General features: G+C 38.1%; 1 protein-coding gene across 1 annotated transcript; it reads right to left on the bottom strand.

Moving 5' to 3' along the window:
* Positions 1–5,725: 5,725 nt before the first annotated feature.
* Positions 5,726–11,400, bottom strand: IFNG (interferon gamma). Its single transcript, XM_069081731.1, has 4 exons — positions 11,169–11,400; positions 9,468–9,539; positions 9,065–9,250; positions 5,726–6,418 (listed from the first exon to the last, which is right to left on the bottom strand). Exons 1-4 carry the CDS (start codon positions 11,268–11,270, stop codon positions 6,287–6,289), a joined length of 492 nt encoding a protein of 163 aa, XP_068937832.1. The 5' UTR covers positions 11,271–11,400; the 3' UTR covers positions 5,726–6,286.
* Between the last annotated feature and the right edge of the window lie 633 nt (positions 11,401–12,033).

Below are 12,033 nucleotides of genomic sequence, written 5' to 3' on the forward strand. Positions count from 1 at the left end.
TAATCATCAGATTTCTAGTGATTGGATAACATGTCTCACTTTCAAAACTTGCCTTGAGGTTGAATGTTTCTTGGTAATATTGTTGATGAAAAAACTGGTTTGATGGGCTAGAGACTTAGCAACAAAATTTCAAAGTTGGAAAGGTCCTTGAATGTGAATTTGGTCCTCCCTAATGTCCTTAACAAGGGGTCATCCACCTAGCTCTTACTTGAAGACCTCCAGGGAGTGGCAAACCTATTACCTGTGTCAGCCCATGTCACTTTTGGACAGCTGTCATTAGTAGGAAGTTTTTCCTTATCTTAAACCTCAATTTGACTCTCTACAGCATCTGCCTTTTGTTCCTGACTCTTTGATCTAGAAGCAAGAAGTATAAATATACCTCTTCTTCCCTCCCACAGCCCTTCAAATACTTAGAGACATTTCTACACCTCCCCCTACATCTTCTAATCTTCCTTTTCTAGAATAAACATCCTAAATTCCTTTAGTCAGTCCTCCTGTGACATAATCTTGAGGTCCTTTCCCATACTGGTCTTGTTCTCATTACATTTATCCCTTCCACATCATGGGGTTATGAGAGCAACACTCCCATGATCCAGAAAATCCCCATGAATTCTTTTTTAAGCAATTGGGCTTAAGTAACTTGCTCAAGGTTACATGGCCAGGTGTTTCTGGGTGTGGTGCTAAGTATCTGAGCCCAAATTTGATCCCCAGGTCATCCCGACACTGGAGCCGGTGCTCTTACTCACCGAGCCACCTGGCCTTCCTTAAGCAATTGGGGTTAAGTAACTTGCTCAAGGTTACATGGCCAGGTGTTTCTGGATGGGTACTAAGTGTCTGAGCCCGAATTCGATCCCAGGTCATCCCGACTCTGGGGCCTCTGTTCTTACTCGCTGTGCTGCCTGGCAGCGCCCCATAAAAATTTTTGACCCTCCCTTCATACCAGAGAAGCAGTGTGTATATTTGCTGCATTAAAGGATAAAATGTTATTATACAATACCATACATATATTTTATGCATTTCTGAGTTTCTAAACTTTTTCTGTGTCATCTGCTGGACTTCACATGTTGTCTGTGGCTCCCTCAAAAAGTCCCAAAAAAATTCCCATTTAATTTCTTATGCTGATCATGATATATAGAAACTGCAATGGAGAAAGTTGCAATGTAGAAGGCACAATTGTAGTTCTGTATTTCAGCAATCATTAACAACAACAACCCATAAAATTTTAAATGAACACAAAAGGCCATATGGACAATGGACAAGGACTGGGATAGTTTTGTAATTAACTTATTCTGTAGACATTGAAAGCAAGAAAAACATTTATATGTTTCCAAAATAAGATGCATGTTACTAAGTGAGACAGGAGTCCATTTTTTTCTATTGCCAAGCTAATACAGAGATTTGAGTGCCCTATTGAGGTCTCTTCTTGGTGTACACCATGAATAACACCAGTGGAGAAAGAATCGTTCTTGCTATCAGCCCTATTTCCAAGTGTTATGAATGAAGATGGCGGTCCTGAAGCATACAAGGGTTTCTCTGATGTGGCTTTACATTACCTTGTTATCCTGTGGCAGCATCTTCAACTTTGATTCTTCATGTCAATCTGCAACTTAACCATCTATGAAACCTTGTCATGGGAAGACCAAATTCTCATTTTGTGTAACCATTGGCTGATAGGAATCTCCCGCTGTGCAGTTTTTCTTCATCAAGCAAAATATCTACCTGGGTTTAGGCAATATTCCTGAAACATCAAAATGGTCTCAATTCTTCCAATTTGATTCAATCAGTGGTTACATGCATAACCCCCAAGGCAATTAGTTTTTCCGTTGTTGATTCTACTATTAATTATCATACCCACTTACCATCTGTGTCCTACTATCAGGGGTATACTAGTGCCAGCTATTATGGGTTCAGAATTTTTCAATTTCCAGTGTGAGCATTTACATCTCGAAAATCAGCAAGCTACAAATCAGGGCTCGATTTACTTTTTTGTTGATTATCAAGACTCAAGAAAATGATGGACAAAGTGCTAATAATATGTAAGAAAGTTTTCAGAGAGTCAGTTGTTAGACACGTTACCTTTTCACATCACAACTGACATAATTCAGGATCTCAGCACCTCGTACCTGGACTATCACAATAACTTCTTAATTGATCTCACTGACTCTAGTCTCGTTCCTTTGATCTATTCTCCACACAACCTTGTAGAAGATATCTATTTCCAAACATATATTCTTAAAATACAAAGCTGAAAATATTACTTCCTACTGAAAGATTTTCAGTGCCTATGGGCAAACCTGGAATTAGCTAACTTTTTTTAAGAAATTTTTTTGGAAACTTAATTTTAATAGAATTAATTTCCTTTGTAATTCTATGAAATTTCATTTCATGCTTTTTTGAAGCATTCTTGTGAGAAGGACTTCCTAGGCTTTAGCAGACCACTAGAGGGGTCTATGATGAAGGCTAAGAACCCCCAACTTAGGATAACATACAAAATCCTCAGCAGTGGATTCGCCATTTGCCTGACTACCATTTGCCACTTGCTACCTGTGTGACTGTGGACAAATCAGACAACCCCTCTGAGTCTTAGTTTCCTTTCTATTTTTATTTATTTGTTTATTTATTATTTTTCTCTAGTTTTATTATTACTCCCTTTCACACACACTTTCCATTCCTACCAAACCTGCTAATTGCTCACGTTATTGAGGCTAATCTGTTGTGTCCGACTCTCTGTGATCTATCTCATTTAGGGTTTTCTTGGCAGAGGTACTAGGGTGGTTTGCCATTTCCTTCTCTAATTCATTTTATAAGGAAACTGAGGCAAACAAGGTTAAGTTACTTCTGCAGGGTCACACAATAAGCAAGCATCTGAGACCAGATTTTAACTCAGATCCTCCTGACTCCAGGACCAGTACTTTATTTATTTTATCACCTAGATGGCTCATACTATTCTCTGTACATGACATTTAATCTCACACCTACATACAAGTGTTCCCCTTCATCTGGAATCTATTCTTTCCTTACCTCCACATGGCAGAATTCCCAGCTGCCTTCCAAGCACAGCCCAAATGCCACCTCTTACATGCAGCCTTTCCTGATTTCTCTCAAACATTCTTGAAATTACTTTGTATATGCTATGTACATATGTGTATACACATACAAATATACACATGAATGTATATGCACATTTGTATATGTTTTTTATACTCTTACTTATGTCTATTTCCCAACCCCATCCCCTCCAGTGGACAGAAAGCTCCTAGATGACAGGGATGTATTTTGTTTTTGACTTTGTGTCCCTTAAGCCTATTACAATACTTTGTATGTAGCAGATGTTTAATAAAAAATGCATTTGTAGAATTGAATTAAAGTCACAAGATCCTGATATTCAAATGTAAATCAATTAATAAATATTTATTGAAAACCTATTATGCACCAGGCACCACAGTTGGCCCTTTAAAAAGATGAAAGTGAGACATTCCCTGCCTTCAAGAAGCTTACATTCCAGCAAACAGGAGAAATGAATACATACATATATACATGCATAAATGTGTGTATATGTGTATTATATATATATATATATATATTTATGTGTGTATGTACACACACACAGATACACATACAAATTGCCCCTTGGGGGGGAGTGAAGAAATGGGAAAGAGTCATGCAGAATGTGGTGCTTGAGCTAAGTTTTGAAAGAAACCAGGGCTTCCCAGAAAATGATGCTTATGATAACTCTACTTGCTGGCCTAAATGAGACATTCCAGCCCAAGGGGTCTGAAGTCCTCTCCACCTTGGGCTTGTGTTCCTCAGCATAGGGAGCTGAAGGGGACCTTGGAAATCTCCTAATCCAATCCCTTTGCTTTCCAAGTAAGCAACCTAAAGGCTAGTCTGACTAATGACTTGCCAAGTGTCACCCAAGCAATCAACAGAGGCACTAAAAGCTGTCTCCAAAATCAACATAAGTAATTTTCTTCTCTCTATGACATCACATTGCCACTCTTCTGTATTCCCTTGAGCCCTATTTCTTGGATTTCCTGCTATCCTTTCATACCATTCTTTCTCAGAGCTGGCATCTCTGATGGCTTAGTCTTTATGCTTCCCTGTATCTCAAGGTTGATTGTCATGGCATATAATTGAATTAATTTTTTGACTACCCACTCAGGGCACTGATACAGGGAGAAAACAGGTAAAAGATAGATCTCTGCTCTCAGGGAGCTTACAAGTCATTTGAGGAAATATGTCTTTGTCATCAGCAAATGACTCATATTTATGCAGGGGACTAGAGGGGAAAGGATTGAGCATTTAACACCTACTGTGTGTTAAATAGACGCTGTGCTAAACACTTTACAAATATGAGCTTATGTTATCCTCACAATAACCCTGGGAGAGAGAGATTTTCTTAGGACAATTAGATTTAGAGTTTTAAAATACCTTAAAGAGGGGCAGCTAGGTGGTGCAGTGAATAAAGCACGAGCCCTGGAGTCAGGAGAACATGAGTTCAAATCTGGCCTCAGACACTTAACACAAAAACTAGCTGTGTGACCTTGGACAAGTTACTTAACCCCAACTGCTCTCCAAAAAAGCAAAAAAAAAAAAACCTTAAAGATTATTTGGTGAAACAGGTGAGAAAACTCTGTCCCAGGGAGACTGATCAGTTGCCCGAGGTCATGCAGAGAATAAATATCGAAGACAGGTTGGGTTGGTACTTTCCTGATCTTAGGTGAACAAGTGTCTCTCCTAAGATAGATGTGTGTACACACTAAGAAATGACTTTGTGAGTTTAAGAGGTCAAGAGGTTCTAGGTCCTTTTGGTCAGAGCTGACTGGTGGCCTGGGGATTAATGCTGGAAACTACATTAGTACTCTTGGAGAAGATGACCAACTAGCAAGAATATTGGCCCAAGCTTGTCCCATTTTTCAGAAGACATAGACCAGGAGTTGTGTGGATAGTTAAGAGCCAATGTGAAGTGTAAAACATGTTATCATCAGTCCTGCAAACTGCATTTATGTACATTTTTAGTATTAACTTTCTGAGAAACTATAATAGTACTTATAAGTTAATAATTAACAAAATATAAAAATGGTTAGAAGTTAAGTGATTGTTCTTAAGTGATTGTTAAGTGATAAGTTATTCTTTTGATGGGAATCTATGGGAGTCTTTTCTGTCCCTTACCAGTTCCTTTGTGTGCAAGAAATAAATAGCTGCCCCATACCTAATTTACATTTTACATTGAATGCCTTTTTAACTCCCTCCTTCAGGAAGGCTCTAGTCATTACCTGATAAATCTGAGCCATAAGTAGAGTCAATGGGGCTTGAGGGTTTAATAAAAGAGAATATAATAAAAGGGCCCCAACTTTTCGTTTAAAGTCCAGGTCTTACCAGAACTAAACCAGATCCAGAACAAAGGGGCTTATTGAGGAGAAAAAAAAGTGAGAGGGGAAAGTGCTCCATATCCCTTTGCTTAGCAATGGTTCTTAATGTTAGATGTGGAGCTCAGGTCAAATAATAGTTTAATAGCTTTCCTTACTGTATTAAGGGATAGGTATTATCCCCATTTGACAGATAAGTAAACTAAGACTCAAAAAGGGTAATTTGCCAATAAGCACACAACTAATAAGAGCCAAGACGATATCAATCCCACAATTTCAAGTCCATTCTCCTTTCTACCATTCCACATCACTGAAAAGTGACAAGTGACAGGACGAGACACAAAAAAAAATGCTGTAAAAATCAAACTTTTATTTAACCATACTGACTTTTGATCATATAAACCAATGAGTTATTTCCTACCTGGGTACACTTCCTGTTTTCAATAATATTCCATAGCTGTAGTTGGTACATTCAACACAGATACCACGTTTTTGAAAGGGTAACACATTCAAGTATTATATGACACAGAAATCAAATAGAGGAAAACTATCGGCTCAGAATACAGACTTAAGACTAAAGAGTCTTTTCATTTGTAGAATTTCACAAGAAAAACAAATATATCTTGCTCTGCCCTGCTGTGTGGACAATGGTATCTTCCAGACAGTAGTGAAATTCTGCAATCTGCGTAAGGAAAGCCCATTTGGCAAGGGGATTTTGTCATAGCTTGACACAGGATGGGTGGGACATAAAAATCATAAAAAATAATTGAATATATATAGTAATAGATATTTTTTAATTACATAATAACTGATATAAATAGTTGGTCAGTGTATCCAAAATATATATTTTATATAAATAATCTAAATTATTAAATATCAATAAATAGCAAATAACTTGAGAATTGCAAGTGGAATGGCTACAGTTTGATTTCTCCTTGGTTTCTGTTCTGTCTCCTTTTTCTCCTTTTTTGATGAGGTCCGGATGAGAGGTCATGTATGATCTGTTTTAGCTCAAATATAGCTTTCTTTTGGACTTTGAGGTCATTCACCTGTTGCAAAGAAGAAAACAATGCAATGTTAGTTTTTGATGTCCAGGTTATGTGTGTGGAGTATACTAGGAAATTCTTCAACCAAAAGAGACGAGAACAAAATGTATCTCTTTGATAAAGTGAAGTACGCAATTCCCCATAGATAATTTTTGCTCTGCTGGATTTTATTGATTTCTCCAACTGCCCAGAAAAAGAATAAATTAAGTCCCTAGTAAGGGAGTGATGGGTTATGACTATGTAGATAGATTCGTGTGTACATATACATATAACTATACATGTATACATATGTGTATACATGTATGTACATATAAATGTACATGTAGATATACAGGTGCTGCATATCTCTTAAAGTAATGAAGAGGGAGAGAAGAGTAGACTGAGTTAAAGATACTAGGTTCAAATCTTAGGCCCTACCACTAAAAAGCTCTGGAAATTTCAAAAAAGTATTTTACTTCTCCAGGCCTCAGTTTCCATATCTATAAAGTGGGGGGGGGGGAGAGAATGAACACTCAACTCTTAGGCCCTTTTAAGACTTCCCACATTTTCACTAAATTGCTTTGGCACACCACCTTGGTATCTTGGTTAAGCATCACCATTAATATAATCTTGATGGAATAGAACAATAGCAACTTTTTAAAAATTTAGAATTGTTAATTATATTCCCAGGTCTTACTATTGGTTTCCTTCAAGAGGCAAAGTTTACTATTGCATGTCCTCATGCTGCCCATAGGGGGCAGCATATTTAACAAAGGAGGGAATATTCAACTTTTCTCTTTATACTGCTCCTAAATTTCCTTAAGCTCTTATTCCAGTGCTTAAGTCACCATACTCTGCATGCTATTAAACTTACTTCTTTGTTGTCATCATCTCATGTTACTGAAGTCTGCACATCAGAACTTGAGGTCTAGTCTAAACGCTTCACTTTACAGTCCCAGAGTCCCAGAAATAGGAAATAACTTGACCAAAGTCAACTAGCTCATGAGTGGCAGAAGCAGAGTCAAAATACAAGCCTCTAGACTCCTAACCCAGGGCTCCCTCTATAATACTGAAGCAATTAGGGAGCTGTAACTCACTGATTAATTGTAAAACATACTACATGACCATGGCCAGTCATCTCTGGACAGATGTTTTAGTCACTCAAGCCCACCAGTGTCAGAGAGGGACCTTTCTCAGGACCCACCACTATCTTGATGTGGTTCCAATCACAAGGAAGAAATAATCTCATTGGCAGAATATGTGAAGTAATGGATTTCACTATGCTGGGGGCAGAAACATGGCAGAAGCGTTTTAGGTGGGAGTTATAGGAAGGTAGATTTGGATTCAATAAAAGGAAGAAATTCTAGCACTTGGAGGTATTTGAAAATGGAATGAACTCCTCATGAAGGAGGGAGCTCCTACTATAACCTCCCTGACCCAAAACTAATTCCAGTGCTAGGGAGCTAATTCATAATTGCCACAAGTGTTCTTTCATATTGTATAAATTTCTGTCTCCTCCTTTAATATATATATACATATATATATGTATATATATATATACACACACATATATACATACACACATAGATAAATGATTAGATAGATGAGAGAAAGAGATACGATGGATGGACAGATGGACAGACAGGTAGATAGAGGGATGGATGGATGGATGGATGGATGTACAGATGACCAGAGAGGTAGATAATTAGATAGACAGACAGACAGACAGACAGACAGACAGACAGACAGACAGACAGACAGACAGACAGATAGATAGATAGATAGATAGATAGATAGATAGATAGATAGATAGATAGATAGATAGATAGATAGATGAAATCTTGGTTGTATGTTATATTACACTAATTCTGCAATTTTAAAAATTGAATCCTGCCAACCCCTCCCTTAAGTGGCTTGCCCCAGGAATGTTAATTTATTGCCTTACCCTCTGCTTCTTTATTTTTCCTATGGAGAATAAAAGAATCTTACAAGACTAAATAAAACTCCTTCTTCTCAATAACCAATGACCCCCTCACCCCTTACATTCTCATTCTCTCCTTCCCATTGGAAGGAGGCTGGACACAAGGTATTATTCACCCCTTGAAGAATTCAACCCTTTCTTGATCAACTTTTCCTGTGGTCATGGATTCAGTGTTAACCATTATGACAAGCAATTCTCCAGAAATATATTTATGTGCTTTATCACACACCTTCCCCCAAACCACATGAAACATGACCTCAATTTGAAGGGAAGAATTTTGCCCTCAGCATCATTTATCTCATCAAGGTGATATTTAGCCCACTAGAACTGCACACTCATGCCACAAGATAATTTCTAAAGCTAGCACTAGGAGGCATGGTTGCTCTCCTTTCATAATATTTAGAAAAGTCAGGAAATTCTCAGTCCCATCACCCCACCCCCCACCCCCAGGCAAACCTTATCATTGAGTTGGTTTGTTCATATCCTGAGGATTTCCTTTTTGAACCAAGTTCTACTTAGAAAACCAAATAGAGCACCTATCCTGGAGTCAGGAGGACCTGAGTTCAAATCAGATCTCAGACATTTAATATTTAACTAGCTATGTGACCTTGGGCAAGTCACATAACCCCAAATGCCTTGCCTTTCCCCCTCCAAAAAAAAAAATAGTCATAGAATTTCACTATCCTCACCTGAGTATTGATGACCGCTTCAAAGTCATTCATTTTGCTGGCAGTGTTGTTAGGGAAGAATTTCATGATCATATCCTCTTTGACGTTCTCCAGACTTTTTTTGATGATGGTGTTGTTTTTGACGGTTTCAAAGATTTTGAAATAAACTGCGACAATTTGGCTCATTATGATTTTCTTGTCACTGTCCTAGGAGGGGGAAAGAGTAAGGGAGAATGTTAGAAATATCCCTGGTTGGGATAGGAAAGTGTGGATTGTAATTTTGGAATGTGAACCCACCTGAACTTTGGATAGGTATCCCCAAGGGATTTGCCCTATGAGTACAGGTTGGGAGAGCCAATGGGGCAGTAGATAATTGGTGTGATATTTGATGTGAAAATAGCCTACATAAGGGACAATGACTCACCTCTTTCCAACGGCCCATCATGCTCAAGAAAAGACTCCCATTATCAGATATATCAGATGATGTACTTACATTCTGCAAAAAAAAAAAAAAAGTGTGTTTTAATCCGGTCATGAATTGCCTTGAAATATACAGTAACACATCCTACTAAGCCCATGAGTTCTGATTACATTGACAAACAAGAATTATCTGAGTTCTCAGGGTTTTCAACTTTTGTAACTTTTTCAATATTTATTTCAAGAAAGTAGTGTTTCAACCTTCCTTCAACTTCTATCAATCTGTCTCAATGAAGTAGTCAAAAATAGGGAGATAAAATACATGCCATTCATCCCACTTTCCTATTTTCTCTGCACATTTTTTTACCACTCACCAATGAACTCTGTATGGATGATGATTGTAATAGACCAAAATAGCATCAGTTGCCTTTAAAAATAAAAGCCACTTTTCACATCAAAAGGCCCTGCCAGATTTAAAAGTCTAAGATTTGTCCCACTGCCCCCCCCCCTTGGGCATGGAACTCAAGACTGTTTCTGTGAATCTAGCTAAATTCCTATGGCAGCTATGACAACCTGAGAAGGAAAAAACCAGAAGTATTGGGGAATATCCAAATAAAATTTGTACAGGATCAAAAGCAAAAAGTTTAATGCATTGGGGGGGGGGGGGGTGTTCGTGTGGGGGGGGGGGGGGGTAAAAGCTGCAAGAAAGCCTTTAAAAATGATCCAAAAAAGTAAAATATTTCAAGTACAAAAATGACCAGTTAAGGGTACCTTTAAGTGGGTACAATAGACAAATCTTGATTTGTAAGCAGAAGATTCTGGTTTCAAATTTTGCCTCCTTTATTTACTATCTTAACCTACTAGCCTCCTGTGTGACATCTTTCTAAAGCTCAATTTTTTCTTCTATAAAATGATCAGATTGAACTAATTGACCTCTAAGGTCTCTCCCAGTTCTAAATCTGACATCCCATAATTGTTTATCAATAAGGAAAAGAACAGAAAACCAGCTTCATAACCACAACAAAAATTTCAGCATATGTCCATTTAAGACTATCCCAGTAGGACCAACTTGCAAATAGATGGTGTGATTATTTTGAGGTGTGGGGTATTCATGAACTCTAAACCATCTTATTTCAATTGTTTATTGACTATTTCCTCCATTACTAAAACTAGTTTCTGCTAAATTTGCCCTTTTTCCTGTCTTATTTCCCAGTTGTCCAATAAAACTGAAATCCATGGCATATGATTGTTCTTTCCAATATGGACTCCATCAGCTCTATTTCCTCATAATTGCTCCCTCCCCCTCACCACTTTCCAGTACTATTGACAATGTCCTCATCTTTCTTCACATTGCTAAAGTGCCTATCTCTAAAAATATTAAGTCCATTTTAATCCCCCCTCTCCTTTTTTTACTCATAATCAGGGTTAAGTGATTTGCCCAGGATCACATCCTAATTCCCTTATGAAGTCATTAGGACCACATAAGGTGGCAGATCAGAGCCAGCTATTTTGAATGAAGTAGGGAACCTGATTAATGACCATCAAATAAACAGCTGTAGCTACTTGTGCCAACATATCATAAACACCCAAGAAAGTAAGCTGTAAGCCATTTTCAAGGGAGGTATTCAAGGACAGAGAGGTGGAGAAAATACACACACACACACACACACACACACACACACATACACCCTTAAAAGTTCATACTTACGAAGTGTTTCATAAGAGAATCTACGTCTGCTTTTACAGTAGCTTGAGAATAACCCAACAGGACACAAATCCAAGATGCCATGAGGTAGCTTGAATAATTCATTGTTTCAGCAAGAAGGTAACCAGGCAGGAAGAGTAGAAACCAAGTGCTTCTCGGTGTCTAAGTTTAAGTTTGTTGGGTCCAAGTCACTTAGCTGAATTAACCCTTCTTTGCTAATTAGCAAACCTGTTGATGATCAGGAGAAGAATGTACTTTACCTCCTTCAGCTGCTCATATTTATACGTGGCTGTTGAATGTCATCATCACAATTTTTCACAAGTTTTAGCAAATGAGATGGTGCAAGATAGGCGGTGATGCTAGTTGGGGTTATTAATAGCTATGGTGTTGTGGGATTTCAGTCTTGTCATTAGTTTCCTTTAACTAACATGGGGTCTTTGGATGACGGTGCTCATTGTCTCCACCAACTGTACCATTGTTGAGGGATCCCTAGAAAGCATTTTTACTTCATATCAGGCTCCAGAATGGAAATTTTCCTTACACCACACCCCAACTTTGCGTTAGGTTAAGGGTGTCTCTTCATTGACAGCACAAACTGAGAATTTGTTTGTGGTTGGTAATAAACAGAAAAGGAAATTCTGGTCTAACCTATGGGCAATCCTACCCTGACAGAGTGGAAGCACTTTTGACTTTTTCTTGCAAATGGCAAAAAAAGCCAAGAAAGACTGTGGTTAAGAGGTCAGTATGAGGAGGAAGCCTTTAGAATTAGTTGAATAATAGAATATTCATCACCAGCTTCCAGACATTCTAACAGAGGTTCTTAAACTGGGGTCCAATTACAGATTTCAAGGGGTTCATGAACTTTGAT

This window comes from Petaurus breviceps, unplaced genomic scaffold (genome assembly GCF_028583685.1).
Source record: "Petaurus breviceps papuanus isolate PSGF00001 unplaced genomic scaffold, PetGlider_PUasm1.0 154, whole genome shotgun sequence".
In the NCBI taxonomy this organism is placed as follows: Eukaryota; Metazoa; Chordata; class Mammalia; order Diprotodontia; family Petauridae; genus Petaurus; species Petaurus breviceps.